The 16,689-nt window shown below is 47.4% G+C and overlaps 1 protein-coding gene across 2 annotated transcripts; it reads left to right on the top strand.

Annotated features, from left to right (window-relative positions):
- Nucleotides 1-8: 8 nt before the first annotated feature.
- Nucleotides 9-10,983, top strand: METTL13 (methyltransferase 13, eEF1A N-terminus and K55). Of its 2 annotated transcripts, XM_084851129.1 has the most exons (8): nucleotides 9-235; nucleotides 2,262-3,015; nucleotides 3,744-3,943; nucleotides 4,783-4,978; nucleotides 5,537-5,701; nucleotides 7,547-7,762; nucleotides 9,859-9,990; nucleotides 10,337-10,983. In XM_084851129.1, the coding sequence occupies exons 1-8, from the start codon at nucleotides 74-76 to the stop codon at nucleotides 10,609-10,611; spliced, it is 2,100 nt and encodes a 699-aa protein (XP_084707255.1). In that variant the 5' UTR covers nucleotides 9-73; the 3' UTR covers nucleotides 10,612-10,983. The 2 variants fall into 2 exon arrangements, with proteins under 2 accessions (XP_084707255.1, XP_084707256.1); XM_084851130.1 differs by lacking the exon at nucleotides 7,547-7,762.
- Nucleotides 10,984-16,689: the final 5,706 nt, after the last annotated feature.

The raw sequence follows: 16,689 nt of genomic DNA on the forward strand, positions 1-16,689 counted from the left end.
CGAGAAGTGTGGGCGTTGCTGGCGGCCGTCCCCGTTGCGCGCGCCTGGGCGTCTGGCCCTCGCGGCCGTCGCCATGGAGGGGCCCCGGCTGCTGCCGAGGCGCGCGCGGGACTTCGCCTCGGCCGACTACTGGGAGCGCTTCTTCCGGGAGCGAGGCGAGCGCGCCTTTGAGTGGTACGGGGAGTGGGAAGCGCTCCGGACGCCCCTGGAGCGGTATCTGCGCCCGCGGGACTCGGTGAGGCAGCGCAAGCTGGGCGGGAGCGGGCCGGGGGCTGTTGGCTGAAGGGGGCGACGCGCGTGTGGCCGGGGGCGGAGGGAGAAGCCGCCGCTCGTAATTGGCCGTACTTGCTAAGGAAGTTGTACTCTGGTCCTATTATGCCAGGCGAGAGGCGCGCCGTGCTCCCATTCGTTGTGCGAGGGGAAATGGAAGGGGGAAAGTCCGTAGGAAGAAGGCGGACGCCGTGGCTGAGGAATTTGCGGGGATGGTTCAGCTGTGCGGCCGTTCGGCGCTGCGGCGTCAGAACCAGAAATGGCTGTAACGGTAGCTCATCTCTGACGAGAGGTGGCACCTTAAGAAGAAGCCAACGCCCGTTAGCCCGGGAGCCTGCGCAATACTGGGCTGCTGTGGTGCTCTTTATGTGGAGCCGGCCTTGAGCTTGGTGGGGAAGCCGCAGCTTGGGCAGAATGCGGCTGCCGGATCGCTCTGCGGAGCTTCCCATTGCGTTCGTAGGACTCCGCTGCCGAAAGCTTTGCGCTGGCTGCCAGTGAGCCACCCAGCCATGTCCAAGGGGTCACTGCTGGCTTATAAAACCCTGAACAGCCCCGTTCCGGGTTATCGGAGACAGTGCCTTCTCCTGTACGGGCTGTTCCGGCCGTTACGTTGGGGGGTGGGGGGCGCCAACCGTAACGAAGACCATTTGGCCGTGGTGCGCAGAAGGGCCTTCTCAGTTGCGGAGAGCCACCACGCGAAATGATCTCTGCATTGAGATCAGGCAGGCTTCTAGTGTGGGGTGTTTCCACTGTCAACGGCAGACACGCTTGTTTGGCCAGGCATTCCCTGAATTGCTAGTACTGTCAGCTACCCGTAGTTATTTTAGTTGAGGTTTTGTTTTATTGATTGGTGTTCTTGTGTTTTATCATGATTTTGTATTGTAAAATGCTTTGGGATTCATTTACTTTTAATAAAAAGCAGTACAGAAATGTTTTTTGAAAGAAAATAAATTTAAAAGTAGGTATATAATATATACTCAGAAGTAACCTTCATTGAGGTCAATAGGACTTACAGCTAAGCATTGCCTAGGGCAGTTGTCTGTTTGTAGCTAGGCTTTTTACACCAGGAAGCTTTACAACTGTGATCCCTTGCCTGCAATCTGAAGTGGTACAATCTATTTTACCGTTTTATTCCCACTTCACCATACTGCATAGCTAGACCAGAGATGAGATGCCAGAGCCCTTGTCTCCACCCCACTTAGGGTGCAATCCTATGGGATGCGTTCTGGGTTCTTGTAAGCCTCTGAACTCGGACCATTTAAGCTAGATGGGTGTTTTCGTCTGTCTAGCAGAGGCAATGGGGAGGGAAGGAGGCTGGGGATGCCATAGGATATCTTGCATGGCTGCTGCCCTGGTCTCCTTCCCTCCCTGAGAACGCCCCCTTCTCACTATTTCTGTGCTCCATTTTCCGAGTACAGAGAGGTAGCCAGAGCAGAGGGAGTGGGGAGCACAATCTCCTGCCTCCAAGCTTGGAGCCCTGCCTCTTGAGCTCGCAGCCAGGAAACTGAAAAAAACTATGTCCTCCAGACACTGTCTAGAGGACATAGGATTGCTCCCTGAATAGCTTGTAGTTTAAAAACGTGGCTTTTGTTTGGGCCAGGTAAAGGGTTGACATGAAACATTTTGATACCTGAGGTGTAAATCCAAATCTCCCCCACCGTTCCCGCAAATTAAAATGAGGCATTCCCCTCCATGACTTTTATGCTCCTGGGTCACTCTTGTTTATTTCAATGGCCTTTGTGTAGAACAACTTCCTGGTGGGTTGTGTACAAGCTGCTTGAGATCTACCTAACAGCCACTTTGAGGGGCTTTTGATTAGGAGGGGAGATGATACATAGCAAGGGTAGTTCTGGTTGATACCCCTTCTCATGCTCTGTCCTCTGAGCAGATGCTGGAATATTATGCATGAGTCTTGTGGGAATGTCTGTATTAAGCAACCACTCTGGTTTGCTCAAAATGTATGTGACATTCTTTATGTGCTTTTCTGCTAGATCCTGGTTGTTGGCTGTGGCAACTCAGAACTGAGTGAGCAAATTTATGATGAGGGGTATCGAGATATCGTCAATGTGGACATTAGTGAGGTGGTTGTCAAGCAGATGCAAGAACGCAGTGCTCACCTGAGACCCAAGATGACTTACATGGTCATGGATGTGCTGCAGATGGATTTCCCTGATGGCCGCTTCCATGTGGTGCTGGACAAAGGCACTCTCGATGCCCTCCTGACTGATGGGGAAGAGACCACTTTGAACAGGGCAGAAAGAATGTTTGCTGAAATTGGCCGTGTCCTGCAATTCGGGGGCCGTTACCTGTGTGTCTCCTTGGCCCAAGCTCATGTATTGAAGGCAGCCGTGGAATATTTCTCCCGGGAAGGCTGGATGGTTCGAATACACCAAGTCTCTGGCAATGAAGCAGGCACTGCAGAGGGAGAATTTGCCCTGCCTGTCTTCATCTATGTTATGACAAAGATCAGGCAAGTCTCAGGCTCAGCTTTATGCATCCTGGAGTTGTGTGCTGAAGCACAGGACAAGCCTGTCCGGTTCAAGAGCATGGAGCATCTGATTGAGGCAGTGAAAGAGAGGCAACAGTACTCTCTGTTACGGAGCCAGCTTGATAAGAACCCCGGTTCAGGGAGCATCTCTCTGGATCTCTGCAGTAAGGACACTGGCCAAGCCCGCTACACTTTGCACGTAGTGCACAACCTGGCTGTGAAAGTGTCTCGTGACAACCAGTTCGCCATCTTCATCAGTGAGTTTACGTCCTCCTTGGCTGGCACAGGTTGCAAAGCTCAAGTTACATCCAAATAGCATGAAAGAATCTCTCAAACTCTCCCTCTCTTAGACATGGCTAATGTCTCAGAAGTTGAGACCTCTTGAAATATACTGAAAAGCAATGTCTTATAGTGCAGCGATAGCAAAGTTGTGATTACTGTTCAGACCATTGTTTTTGGTGAATTGACAAGTCCGGGTTAGTGAATTGTGCCTCTTTTCTTTCCTGTCCGTGGTATGCGTATACCTTCTTTCTTCCAAAAGAAAGCAGCAGCAACCCTGAATAGTTACTCATAAGCAGATTGAAAAAAGAGGGCATTGAAAATAATACACGAGAACATGCTTTTGCTTCTAAATATTCCAAATATCAGTTCCCCTTGCTCTCCTCAGCCACTGGGTGGAGGGGAGCTGTCAAAGAATTAATTATTGTCATTTGCTTTTACAAATTATGTTTCTAAATATTTTCATTTCTCTTGTTAAGATGAAGGGAAAATCTTCTGCCTAGTCATTTAAGTTGAGACATAACCCCCAAGGGGTAGTCTGAGGTAACGTGGTCTATTCTTTTAACATCCCAGATAGGAAATGGGTTGCTAGTCTATGGGTTGCTCCAGCATAGCCCAGATAAGGTGTTGGGGCTGGCTTATCTTGTTCAGATACAGGGGCCCTAGTTTCTACACTATCCATATTTGCGATGTTGCTTCTCCCCAGTCCCACAGGGCAGAGAAACTGAGTGGTTGTTTGGGACAGAGGAGGGGCGGAAGCAATTGGCTACAAGTGCTGGATTCTGGCGCTTGGTAACGGTGGCCTTGCACAGAGATCAACACTATGAAGGAATGGGAGCCATCCAGGCAGAACTATCAGAAAAGGTGATGGAACTGGCCCCACCTGGCCTCCCAGCTCAGCAGCAGGTAAATCGATCTTGCTATGTATCCTTGCTTTGCCCTACAGTATAGCTCTTCTATACAGTATAGCTCTTCAGTCCAAAATCTTATGTGGCATCTTCTAATTCATATTTTTCAGAACAGGGTAAGAGTTCAGATGTAGAGCTTGTGCTGTAAAAAGGATATATTTGCTTGTTGGGATAATTCTGTTTCCATGTCCTGACTGAGCTACTTAAAGAATTGGGATTTCCCCCCCCCCCCAAGGGCTGCAGAAAATAAAACAGCGTAACACGTAGTGCCTTGGGAAAGGCTTTCACTGAGTGTGCTTACAGGGAAAGAAATGGGGGCATGGGGGCTTCCTTGGCCACTGCTTCTGGATGGGAGAGGGGCAGCAACCATGTGATGACAGTTTTGGGCATGGCTGCCACAGCCAGCCAAAAATGGTAGAACCCTGCCAAAAGTCCTCTGAGTTTCAGCTCATGTTTGGCCACTAAATGCCATTTATGGGCCTTTTCAAGCAAAATGTAATAAATGTGCATTAGTAAGGTCAGCTGGGTCCAGAATGCATGGAGTAAAATTGGCATTGCCTCCTGTTTACAGAGGGCCCTTAGTTCAGTGGTAGTGATTTTTGCACGCAAAAGGCATCCGGTTCAGTCCCTGCCATCTAGCAGGGCTGGGAGAGTCATCCTAACCTAAAACCCTAGAGACTAGATTCTAGTTCAAGTAGTCAGAGTAGATGCTAGGAGAGATAGACCAGTGGCCCAACTCACTATAGGGTAACTTCATGCGTTGATGTGTCTGTTTCCATGCTTTCTGCTGGTGCTGTCTGTGGGGTGGTGGCAAGTTCAGATTGCCTTCTCCTGCAGGTGCCCTTTCTGTCAGTGGGTGGAGACATTGGGATCCGCACCATCCAGCATCGTGATACAAGCCCCCTTAGTGGGGAGTATGTTATTGAGGATGTGAAAGGAGATGATGCCCGCTATTTCCGCCGCCTCATCTTCCTCAGCAACAGGAACGTGGTGCAGTCGGAAGCAAGGCTTTCATCCAGGGCATCCCACAAAGGTGAAATGAGAGGCATGGCAAAGATGAAATGAGGGGATGGGTTAACGACAAGGAAAATTGAGGCTTCATCAAGCAACTACAGGCTACTGTCATGTAGAATGAGGGCTGCCGGCAGGAGCAAGGAACTGAAGTACAGGAAATGAGTGAGTGTGGAAACCTGCCCAGCTTGAAGTCATGGCAAAACAGGCACAATCATGTCTTTCCAGAATCTGGAGGGTCTTCCCAGAAACAGACAGGCTTCTACATGCACTGAGCCTCTGTTTGTCCCTCCAGTCTCCCGTACTTGATAGAGGGCTCAAAGTGGATAGGGTTGTTGTAACCAAAGCCATCAGAACTTGCTCTAGTGGGAAGAAGGGAAATAATTTGTTGAGAGAACTTGGAGTAGGACATTGATGCTGGTGCTGACCTTGACCCGGGGTGGGGGGGGGAGGCAAACTGTCTATTTAGAATAGTGGTCTCATTTCCCAAGTTATTTAATTTGTCATACTCCATCCCCCACTTCTTCTACATGGTAATATGTTTGCCCATCTAAGTAGTTCTTTACTTAACATTGGACAGGGAATAAGAAGCACAAGAAGAAGAAGAAAGCAGCCTCCAGTGACCATGTTGAACCCACTCCTATATTGGGCAGTCAGTCGATTGACAAAAGCTACTTATGTTGTGCTCACCACAGAGCCATGGTTGCGGGACTCTGCCTGCTGAAAAATCCTGAATGCCTCCCAGGTAGGTCGCAACATCAAATTCATTTCCATTCTAGCCCAGCATGTAGGTGAGGTGGTATTTGTAGAGGGCTCTCTTAGCCTATCCTGTTCCACAGCTAAAAAGCAGGGCGTGATTAAGAAGCCTGAGAGAATCCTAATGCTGCTCCACAGCTAGGCATATGCAGTGGCTAGTAACTCTAGTGATTTCCATTTTCCATCTTCAGTGTACGTTTGTGGGTACTAAAGCTCAAGTCCTGTGGAACCTTTAAAAGATTCCTAAAGTGTGGCATATATTTTCATTGGCTAGAGTCCACTTGGGCAGATCAGCAGATATACATGAGTGTGCTTTTTTAAATGATGGGGCAAAAGGCCATTAAATGCAATGGGCAGCAGTAAGTATTGCATTTCTGTGTAAAGTCCATGGTTGGTACACAAGAGGTGGCCTTGTTTGCTGGTACAAGTAGATGCTGCCCTTGGGGAGGCTGTTCAGAATCAAGGAGCTATGTGGGTTCAGTGGCAGGTCCATGCAGACACTACAGTTGTGCTTGCATTTCCCAGGAGACTGCCATATTCCTAGCATCCTCGAGGCCATGCTGCTAATCTTTTAAAATCCAATGCCATTTAAAATGTGCTGATACAACATCAATCTGTAGAGTGGCTTGGGTGGTGGGTCTGTGCCACAGCTGCCCTTGCAGTGAGAAGTAGGTTGCCTCTAAGGGTATTTTTCTCTGGGATTACGCAGGACAAAGGACTAGTGTATGTGCTGGCCATGGCAACTAAGAGGCAGGGGTTAGTCCTCTGCACCTTTCCCTGTCCAGCTGTGGCCTCCCTGTAGGGCAGGGATGGGAGACAGATGGGCTGCATGTGCCTTCTGCCACACTACCGAATTTAGCTCCAAGCTAAACTTGGCCATTTTAGCCTTAGAGGTCTGCTGCTTGGGTTTTTTTGCTGCTGCAAAATTCAGTGGTGCAGCAGCAGATGTGCAGCCCAGGGGGGGCTCTGGTGGGAAAATGGCCCCAAGAGCCTCCAGAGTTGCCCATCCCTGCTGTAGGGTGCCTTTTGTATGGGGCCAGAATGGACGAGTTACCACATTGGGTGGCATCTTGACCTGCATGCCTAGGATTCAGTTGGATTCCTTCCCACAGTTGCATTGGGTGGGTGAGGGGCGTGTTCTGGCATCCATACTTGGCAGTTGGTGTTCTCAAAATCTCTATACTGGGGTGTCTTTGCCAGGAGCACAGTCAGCTGATTGCATCCAACACTTCCTGGCCCTTGAGTGCTCCTGGCAATGGGCTTAACTGCAACTCCAGAATACCAGATTATAGAGCAGTGAACACTTAAGGATTTCTTTACAGGCTCAAAAGGTCTGTTGAAATGGGGCTCCAGTTGTCATAGAATCATAGAATAATAGGGTTGGAAGGGGCCTATAAAACCGTCGAGTCCAATCACCTGCTCAGTGCAGGAATCCAAGTCAGAGCATCCCTGACAGATGGCTGTCCAGCCTCGTCTTGAAGGCCTCCAGTGTGGGAGAGCCCACCATTTCCCTAGGTCATTGGTTCCACTGTCGTATTGCTCTAGTCAGGAAGTTTTTCCTGATGTTCAGCTGGAATCTGTCTTCCTGCAACTTGTCATTTAAACTGGAGGCAGCTGGGATTCATATCCTTCCCCTCACACCTCTGGAACACAACTCTCATTCAGCTGGCAGTTGTAATAGAGCCATAAAAGGTTTGGGGTGTGCATGTGTACTGAGGCTTGGGATGCATTGAGAAGGGTGACAGGAAAGCCTCATACGCCGTGCTTCCTGTTGGCAGGTATATCCTTCCACTTATGCCTGTTGATTCACAACTGCTCTGTGTGCTGATTGCAGAGGCCCTGATCCGTGTGCTGGTGATTGGCCTTGGTGGCGGCAGCCTGCCCCTCTTCATCCATGACTACTTCTTGCAGTGCTGCATTGATGTGGTGGAGGTTGACCCAGCCATGCTGGAAGTGGCTACAGGCTGGTTTGGCTTTTTGCCAGAAGACAGGCTCAAAGTTCACATCGCAGATGGCTTAGTTTATGTTGCTGACCTTGCAGCAGCAGAAGGTAATGACTTCTCAGGCTCATCCATGGTGACGCCAGGCCTTGGTGAACGGTGCACCCTTGGGTATCGCAAAAAGTGCTTTGGGGTGCCATACAAACACGTGTCCTCGGATTTTCTGGAGGCCAAGCACCTCAGAATTCTAGCGTGAATCTCTGCTGCTTTTTTTTTAATTGCTTAGAACAGTGGGAAGGAACAAGTGGGCTAGAAATTGATTCAAGTATGAAAATGGTGCAAGAGGAAAGGATTAAGAAGCTCCTCTTTCATGCAGCCTCAGCTGCAATAACTCTGTCAAAACAATTGCAGAATTACATGTTGTTCTGCCCTATGATGCCATGAAACCTATGGCAATGCAGAAACTGTTTGTTTGTTTGTTTGTTTTGCAACACCAAACACCAACATCCAGCTCTTGCTTTTTTCATATTGTAGATGTCAAAGGGCCCTATTTAAATGTGGGGCCTTGAGAACCACTCTTAGCACTAAGGAGATGGTAGTGATCCAAAGCATACTTTAATGGGAACAGTTTTTCCCCCACTAGCATGGCAATTATAAAAGGAAGCCCTGATGTTGGTTATATTATTCAAACTTAACAGTTCAACAACAACAAAAAACAGGTGGGTGTCTATCAGTGACCATGGTTTCTAAAAGATTGTCCTTGTCAGAGGGAGCTTACCTCTGAATACCGGGTGTTGAGAACAAGCAATGTGGGTGCGATGCTGCCTGCTTTGTGGGTGGAATGCTGGCCGTTGGGAGCAAGATGCTGGACTAGCTGGACCTTTGCTTTGATCCAGCAAGTTAATTCCGATATCCTTAAGATGTGGCCAGGCATGATGGCTGCAGGTAAGTTTTGGAATACACCGAACAGAGTGGGGTTGGGGAGTAAATTCATGTGGAGAAGAGGCAAGGTTGGGGTGCTGAATGCTTCCCCTGTCTATGATTTTCTCCAGCTCCCAGCCAGACTCCAAGGCCAGACAGAAAAATGGCTTGCAAAAGGGGCGGGGGTGGGGAGATGGAGAAAGCTTCATCAAAAGGGATGTATGGTAAGCACAAGAGAACCCTATCCCACCTTACCTCTCCTGGTTCATCACCCCAGATACTCTTCTTCCATCCTGGAACACCTCTGGCATTGGAAGTAGGTGGCAGGGAGATCTTGGGAACAGGCCATGGGGAGGTGAGAAGGAGGGTTGAATTCCTTTCTCCATCTTTTGATGTTAAGATCCCCCTGCTTTGCAAGTTAATGGGCCAGACATGTGAACAGCAAATTTGTCTCCCCCTGTCATATCTTCTTTGGCCCTTAGTCTCCCTATTAAGAACTTAATTACAGCTGCTTGCCACTGGAGGGTGTCTTCAGTCAGAAGAGCTATTTCCAGTGAGATGTGAATTGGAGACAGTAACCTCCCTTTAAAAAAATCTCACAGCCTGTGAAAACAGACCTAATTCCGTGTAGATTATTGTACTCTGTTTGATAGGGCAGCCTTTCTTGATGCAAATGTTAAGCAGCATGGTATGCCAATAATTGCAGCTGGCTATCAACAGGTCTGGTCTACTCATTGGAAAATTGGGACATTTGTTTTTGATAGTGAAGCTATATGCTAGACACATATACCAATCTAGACACAAGAAGGAAAGAGTAATAGCTATGCTTCTACAAGATCTGTTTCTCAGTTTCCTCAAGCTTCACCTAGTTTTGTCTGGAGGTGTATGCTGCAGAGGGTAGCTGGTGTAGTGGGGGATCAAATGGTAGTAATAGGGGAAGATCTTGAGGAGGATGAGTTTCTCTTGAGGATGTCCCAATATCTAGGGCCAGCCCTACTTGGCAGGAAGTGTATTATACTGGAAAGCAAAATGATTTTGTAGGCCCTTTTCAGAGGGGATGGTTCCTTCCAAATATCTGACTGTGATTTTCTACCTCTGTGTGAGACAGCATAATGTAGATATGCTGCTTGCAGAAACTTTTACTGGTAACACACAGGATGGTGTGGCCACACTGAGCTATCTTGGGTTGATATCAGAATATATATTTGTACTGCTTCATCCCATTTCTGTTGATCTCACAGGAACACGCTCCTGTTTTTTCCCTTTCCCACCCTCCCCCCTCCAGCTTCTTCCTCTTATGATGCCATTATGTTTGATGTGGACAGCAAGGACTCTGCCTTGGGAATGAGCTGCCCACCCCCAGCCTTTGTGGAGAAGTCCTTTCTTCAGAAAGTGAGGTCCCTTCTGAAAACTGAAGGTGAGGGCCTATCGGTCTTATGTGCCTGTACATTTTAGGACAAGGAGCTACCATCACTGAGGCTTCAGTTCTTTGCTTACTGGTGCTTTTGGTTAGGGTATATCTGATGTGAATGGTTCCAAGTATATAAAAACATTTGGAACTGCAAAGCAGCTTGGTTTTTTTTTTTTTTAGCCCTCAGGATTGCAGAAACAAGCAGAGAAAGGTGAGGGTAGTTCTTGTAAAAGGTTCTTGAGACTGCAGAGGGTCAGAGGGGGGCTTTCAGTGGAGTGGAATTGCCTGTTAACTAATCCCACTCACTTTGTGATTATTAGTAAACCAAGCTTCTTATCTTTCCTGTCTGCAGGCATTTTTATTCTCAATTTGGTGTGCCGAGACTCGCAGCTTCGAGATGCTGTCTTGGCTACCCTTAGAGAGGCTTTCCCTTTGCTTTATATCCGGAGGATTGAAGGTGAGGTGAACGAGATCCTTTTCTGCCAGCAGCAGACTAGATGCAAGCTACCTCCTATAGAGCTTCAGCAGACAGCTCAGATTCTGGAGAAGGCGCTGCGCCAACCTGGTCAAGCATGGGACAGCACTTACGTCCTGGCGGACGTGCTGGAAGCAGTGAGACTGGTATGAAGAAGTCCTGTTCCATGTAATATCTGGCCTTGTGGAGAGAAGCAGTCTTCTGTGGTCTGAGAATAATGCTCCCCATCAGTTGCACATTCACACCTCCTGCACTGTGGAGTGATTGGCCTTCTATTCAAAGTGTTGGATGGATAGGAAATTCCTAGACTCTCCTAAAACTGTACAAGAAGCCTTTCTCTAGGGAGCCTGAGATGCTGAGAGGAGGCTACCAGTAAAGGATGCTCAGAAGCAACTCCTAGCTCTGGGCTTGCCTGGAAATTGCAGTGATAATTCAGTCTCTGTCATTCAATGTAATCATTGACTCTCTAACACTAACGCAAGCAAAGAATGCCCCTCTGTTTAAAATAAAATAGTTTCCTCTGCTTTGTATCGTGTGATACCTGGCGATGTAGTGTGAAACAGTCATTAAGGATTTCTCATAACATTTAAAAATATGCGAGGTGGACCATGGTACTTATTTATAAAACAGAAGCAATGACCTATGAGCTAGGCCATTATGCTTTCCTATGAAATAGAAACAGTGATTGAGAGAGTCACTTCAGGATTGTATAAGGGGTTGGGTGCATACAAAGAGATTTGATTTTTTGTTCAAATAGCAGCCTCTTCCACCACACTGCGAATCCACTTTTAACACTCCTGGGTTAATGGCCCTTCAAGAAAGAGGAGAAAACTTAAGGCTGTACATTTTAGTTCTGCCTTAGCCTGAGTCATCACTATCTAGACAGACACTGTGTCTTGGCTGCTGCCAGGTCTCCTGTGACATGACCTGTTGTGTAATTCCCACAGCAAGGGTTGATGAGTTGTGAAACACACAGAAGGGGTGGGGGGAAGAACTCCTGAAAGTTGCCAAAGATGTAACAAAGATCAGTGTTGGTTAGCCTACCAGTTTTCTCATTTTTGTACTTTATTATGAAGACACAGATTTTATCAAGGCTTTTTATGTGCCATCTGAACTATGAAGCTACCTTCGAGTTAAACAATTCATCCTATGTGCCAGGTGAGGGAGTTGCCGCACCTGGATAGCACATCCTCTTAGTTACAGGCAGGGTCAAAGTGATAGGATAGCAATGGGAGGGGACTGTCCAGCTTCCAAGAACAGCTCTGGCTGGATATCAGGGAAGAGCTTTAAAGCTCGTAGTTGAGCTTGCTGGGAAAAATGAAAATGACCTGATTTTAGTTCTCTTGTCCTTCCCTTAGTTCTGAGGGTTTGAATAAGAAAGCATCTTCCCGTAAAAAAGCAGAACTTCCACGTGGCAGTACAGCTCTTTCCTCATGGGTAGGGAAAGGTGAGTTCTTGAAGCACAAGCGGATCAGCAAGATAGTGTCCTTTCTCTTCCTTCCCTCCTCCTAACCTGTGGCAGGGAATAAGCCAGTCTCTATTCAAATTGGCCTGGGAAGGAGCTGACTGGGAAGGCAAGTAGCTGGCCTTGCTTCCATGTTTCTTCTGCAGCCATCCAATAGCATCCAGCAGTCCTCTCATTAGGTACAGGGTTAGCGTATAGCAAAAGCCAGATGGTAGCACTGAAGCGTAACAGTTTACCATCCCTGAGAAGGATGAGCTCCAGTTCTCCCTCCTCTCCTGTGCAAGCCGTATACCCTCTGCCTTCGATGTGATGAGCACTAGCACTGCTGCCCAAAAGTGAAATGTCCAGCAGCTATAGGTTATGACTTGGAGAGCTGAAGTAAATTTCTACTGTGCAGATTGCTTGAAAAGGTAAGTTAAATGTACCGCCAACTTGACTATGACCTTGCTGGCTTACTGTTGGAGAAAAGCAGAAGCTGAACTTTAAAAAAAAAAAATGTGGGTATAAATCCCCCCCTTTTTTTTGTACATTCACTCTAGTTCTATTTTTTTTGTATATTTGATATTGGTGAAGATATATTTGCTAGGTAGCGGAATAGTCTAGAGAAATAGTAGAAATACAAATAATTACACGCAGGAACTAGATCTTCCTTTGTTGAAAATGCCTTTGAACAGCATTCTGCCTATTTCATATCTGATAGAAGTCACTTGGCTTGTCCCTTCCTCCAAGGAATGGGTGTTGTGCTGCCCCACCCAAGGCTGTGAGATCACTGCTTTAGGCCACGGAAGACCTTGCTCACCCACACGCTGTAAAGCAATGTGCTGTGTGTGTTTTCTTTCAGTGTGGTAATATTAGTAATGGGTGCAAGCTTAAAAGTTCACATGCATGCTGCAGTTTTGGAACTGCTACTTTGGGTAAGGAGAATCATAGCCAGCACTCTTGGTTTTCCATTCTTGCAGAATCTGGTATTGGCTAAAGACTTTATGTTCCTGAAATTTCCAGTTTTGCATTTAGATAGCTATGTTTTTAGACCTCCTTGGTGGTAGTTCAAAATCGTTCAAGTGGTGACTACAAAATGTTCCAAGCTTAAGGCTTGGGCCTTCCATGCCCTGGATATATACTTGTCATGGTTCTGTGGTCTTGTAACCTCCAAGTTAAAACCAATGTAACACAGGGGCCTGGTAAAAGCAACTTCTTTCTGGAGAGGTGGTCCATTAGGAGCGTTTCCATAAAGGGCTTTAAAGGAAAGTTATCAGCTCTTTGGATTATGCTTAGAAAGGGACTGGGACCAGTGGAGCTGTTCTCACTGCTGGCAAGATGTGACCCCAGTACTCGATCTAAGCAGTCTAGCAGCTTTATTTTGAACTAACTCTGATTTCCCAATAGTTCAAAGGCAGACCCATACAGTGACCCCATTCACGTGATCAAAACGGCGCACTGTAGCTTAAATAAGCCATGGTGAGCTGCAGCATGTGCCCAGAGCCATTTTGAATATTCAAGGCCCAGCTGCAGCTAGCTGTGTTGTGTGAACCTGGGCGGTGGGGATCGTGTGACCATGTTGTTCACTAAGATTCTTCAGGCTCACCCTGAAATCTCTTGAGATGCAAGTTGCTTCATTTGCACCAGCTGATAGTCAGCTTGGAGCCAGTCAGGACCCCTGGAAAAAGACATAGTGGTGGGATTTGAAGTGAAGGATCTTTCCGCTAGGGCTGTGTACTGCTTCGGCCCAAGGCCTGAAGCCCAAGTCAAAGGAGGCTGCTACGGGCCCCTTCCAAGGAGAAGTGGAGGGGGCACGAAGTGATCTGGAGCAACTTGCGGGCTCTCGGAAGTGCTTCAGTGCGCTTCGGCACCCTTGGCCCAGTTGTCCCGGCACCTCCAGGTCCTTACCTGAGCCGCCTATCATTGTTGCCACTGCTGCCTCCGTCGCTGCTGTAATCGCAGTCGCCAGCTCCTGACCCCTGGACATGCGCCAGCTCTTATTGCAGGGAGTTGCCATTTTTAACTTCCTGGAAGTTGCCATTTTAAAAATGGTAACTCCCTGCATTAAGAGCTGGTGGCGGCGGCAGCCCAGGTAAGGAGCTGGGGGTTTGCATGGGGGTTTCAGGAGAACCCGCTTTGGGGCCGAGTTGGGTTGCCCCCCCCCGAATTGGACCAAGCCGAATTGGACCTGCCTTGGAAGCCACAAAGCAGCTTCCGAGTCGGATCAGAGGGTCCCTGTACAGCCCTATTTTCCACCATCAGACCATAACTCACCACCTAGTATTGCAGTCCAGAAAGCTGCAGGGCTGGTGCTCCCATGAGTGTGTGAAGGACCCCAGAATACCCCCGACAGGCCCAGGAACGTGGTGGCGTGCTTCACAAAATACAGACTGAAGGAAGCCATCTTGAAGCAATTCAGGGAACAGCAGGCAATTTATTATGAGGCAAAGATCACAATTTTTCAAGACTATGCTGGTGGCAGTCATTTAAAGTATGCACAACCAAGCTACAAGAGGGCAAAATCAAATAGAGATGGGGCTTTCCGTTCTGCTTAATAGTACAGCATATAGGAGAAACTGACGGCTGCGTCACACAACAAAGCAAGAGACCTCATGGCACTACTAAACCTGATTGTGAATAATCCCAATGACAGAGAGCAAGGAGGACCTAGAGATGAGGACCTAGCTTGGAGTCAGGCAGAGAAGTTTGGATGGAGTATACCCATTGCCCCAATGTATGAAAAGAATTCCTTGAAAAAAGAAAGGGACCTCTGGCCTACCTAACAGCTCCACAGCAGCACTTACACCACATCCACCTTCATGAAACAACAACTTTAGTCAGGTTTGTAGCCCAACGCTTTGTTACAGGGACAATATGAAACTGACAAATCACACTCTTGACTGTATGCTACTGTTATACACCTGTCAACTCAGAAAGCATTACAAATGGCAGGAGGGAAGTGGGGAAGGGCTAGTTGTTTACTGCTACATCCCTTTAGTTTAGCCAGCGAACACCACAGGGATTTCTCTCTGGAGGAACTCCAAGGAAGCTGAATGTTTTCACCTCATTAATGTTTATTTCATTTCTATACTGCCCAATAGCTGAAGCTCTGGGCAGTTCACAAAAATTAAAACCAAAGGGCACACAATAAAACAATATAAAATATATAAAACATTAAAACCACAGTTTTAGTGGTTTGTACAGCCCTCCCGGCCTAGGGAACTTGTTAAAAGTGAACAAATTAAGGTCAAAGGCACTGAGCTTCACATGCTAACTGCAGAACCTCTAAAGCATAATGGGTGGCCTCATATGTGGCAGCTGGGCAATCTTGTCTCTCATGCCTTCAAAAAAGTCTGACTTGATATTGTTTTCCCACAAGAAACTCACCACAAGAGGCAGGAAAGATCGTTTGCTTAAAGACTGATGGTTTGGTTCACATTTCACCCTGCAGGATCAACTAGAAACATGGCCATTATATTAACAACCTCTTTGGATTCCATAAAGCAATATACTTTCAGAGATGCCAGTGAGAGGCTTATTGTTGTCAAAGGAACTCTGAATGGGAAAGCTGTAACACTAGCATCATTATATGCTCCTAACTCAGAGCAGCTACAATTTCTAAGGGAAATCTTAAATAGACAGAATCTATTTAAAAGTGGTAAAATATTGTTAGGTAATGGATCATCCTCCCTTCAGGATACCTTTAAAGAACCTGCCCCGGTGGATGCCTGGAGGCAAGCTAACCCAGGAACAAAGGATTTCACACACTCTTTACCTAGATACAGGGCAGATGTCTGTATTGATTATATTTTAATAACAGAACAGTAGGCACATAGAATCATAGAATAGTAGGGGTGGAAGGGGTCTACAAGGCCATCGAGTCCAACCCCCTGCTCAATGCAGGAATTCAAGTCAGAGCATCCCTGAAAGATGGCTGTCCAGCCTCGTCTTGAACGCCTCCAGTGTGGGAGAGCCCACCACCTCCCGAGGTCATTGGTTCCAGTGTCGCATTGCTCTAACAGGAAGTTTTTCCTGATGTTCAGCTGGAATCTGGCTTCCTGTAACTTGAGCCCATTATTCCGTGTCCTGCACTCTGGGATGATCAAGAAGAGATCCTGGACTTCCTCTCTGTGACAACCTTTCAAGTACTTGAAGAGCGCTATCATATCTCCCCTCAGTCTTCTCTTCCCAAGGCTAAATATGCCCAGTTCTTTCAGTCTCTCTTCATAGGGCTTTGTTTCCAGTCCTCTGATCATCTTTGTTGCCCTTCTCTGAACCCTCTCCAGTTTGTCTGCACCCTTCTTAAAGTGTGGTGCCCAGAACTGGACACAGTACTCCAGATGAGGCCCAACCAGTGCTGAGTAGAGGGGAACTAGTACTTCCTGGGATTTGGAAGCTATGCTTCTATGAATGCAGCCCAAAAGAGCATTTGCCTTTTTTGCAGCCACATCACACTGTTGGCTCATATTCAGCTTGTGATGGACAACAATTCCAAGATCCTTCTCGCTTGTAGTGTTGTTGAGCCACGTATCCCCCATCTTGTAACTGTGCATTTGTTTTCTTTTTCCTAGGTGCAGAACTTGGCATTTATCCCTATTAAATGTCATTCTGTTTTCTGCCCAGCGCTCGTCTATCCAGATCACTTTGAATTTTGTTTCTGTCTTCCAAAGCATTAGCTATCCTGCCCAATTTTGTGTCATCTGCAAATTTGATCAGCATTCCCTGCACCACCTCCTCCAAGTCATTAATAAAAATGTTGAAGAGCATTGGGCCCAGGACTGAGCCC

This window comes from Heloderma suspectum, chromosome 4, assembly GCF_057233095.1.
Source record: "Heloderma suspectum isolate Gila_16-S chromosome 4, 16-S_ref, whole genome shotgun sequence".
NCBI lineage: Eukaryota > Metazoa > Chordata > Lepidosauria > Squamata > Helodermatidae > Heloderma > Heloderma suspectum.

Coding starts and splice junctions, on each gene's coding strand:
- METTL13 (XM_084851129.1), top strand. CDS start 74: ATGGAGGGGCCCCGGCTGCTGCCGAGGCGCGCGCGGGACTTCGCCTCG. Junction 236..2,261: donor ATCTGCGCCCGCGGGACTCG/GTGAGGCAGCGC, acceptor CTTTTCTGCTAG/ATCCTGGTTGTTGGCTGTGG. Junction 9,991..10,336: donor GTCCCTTCTGAAAACTGAAG/GTGAGGGCCTAT, acceptor TCCTGTCTGCAG/GCATTTTTATTCTCAATTTG.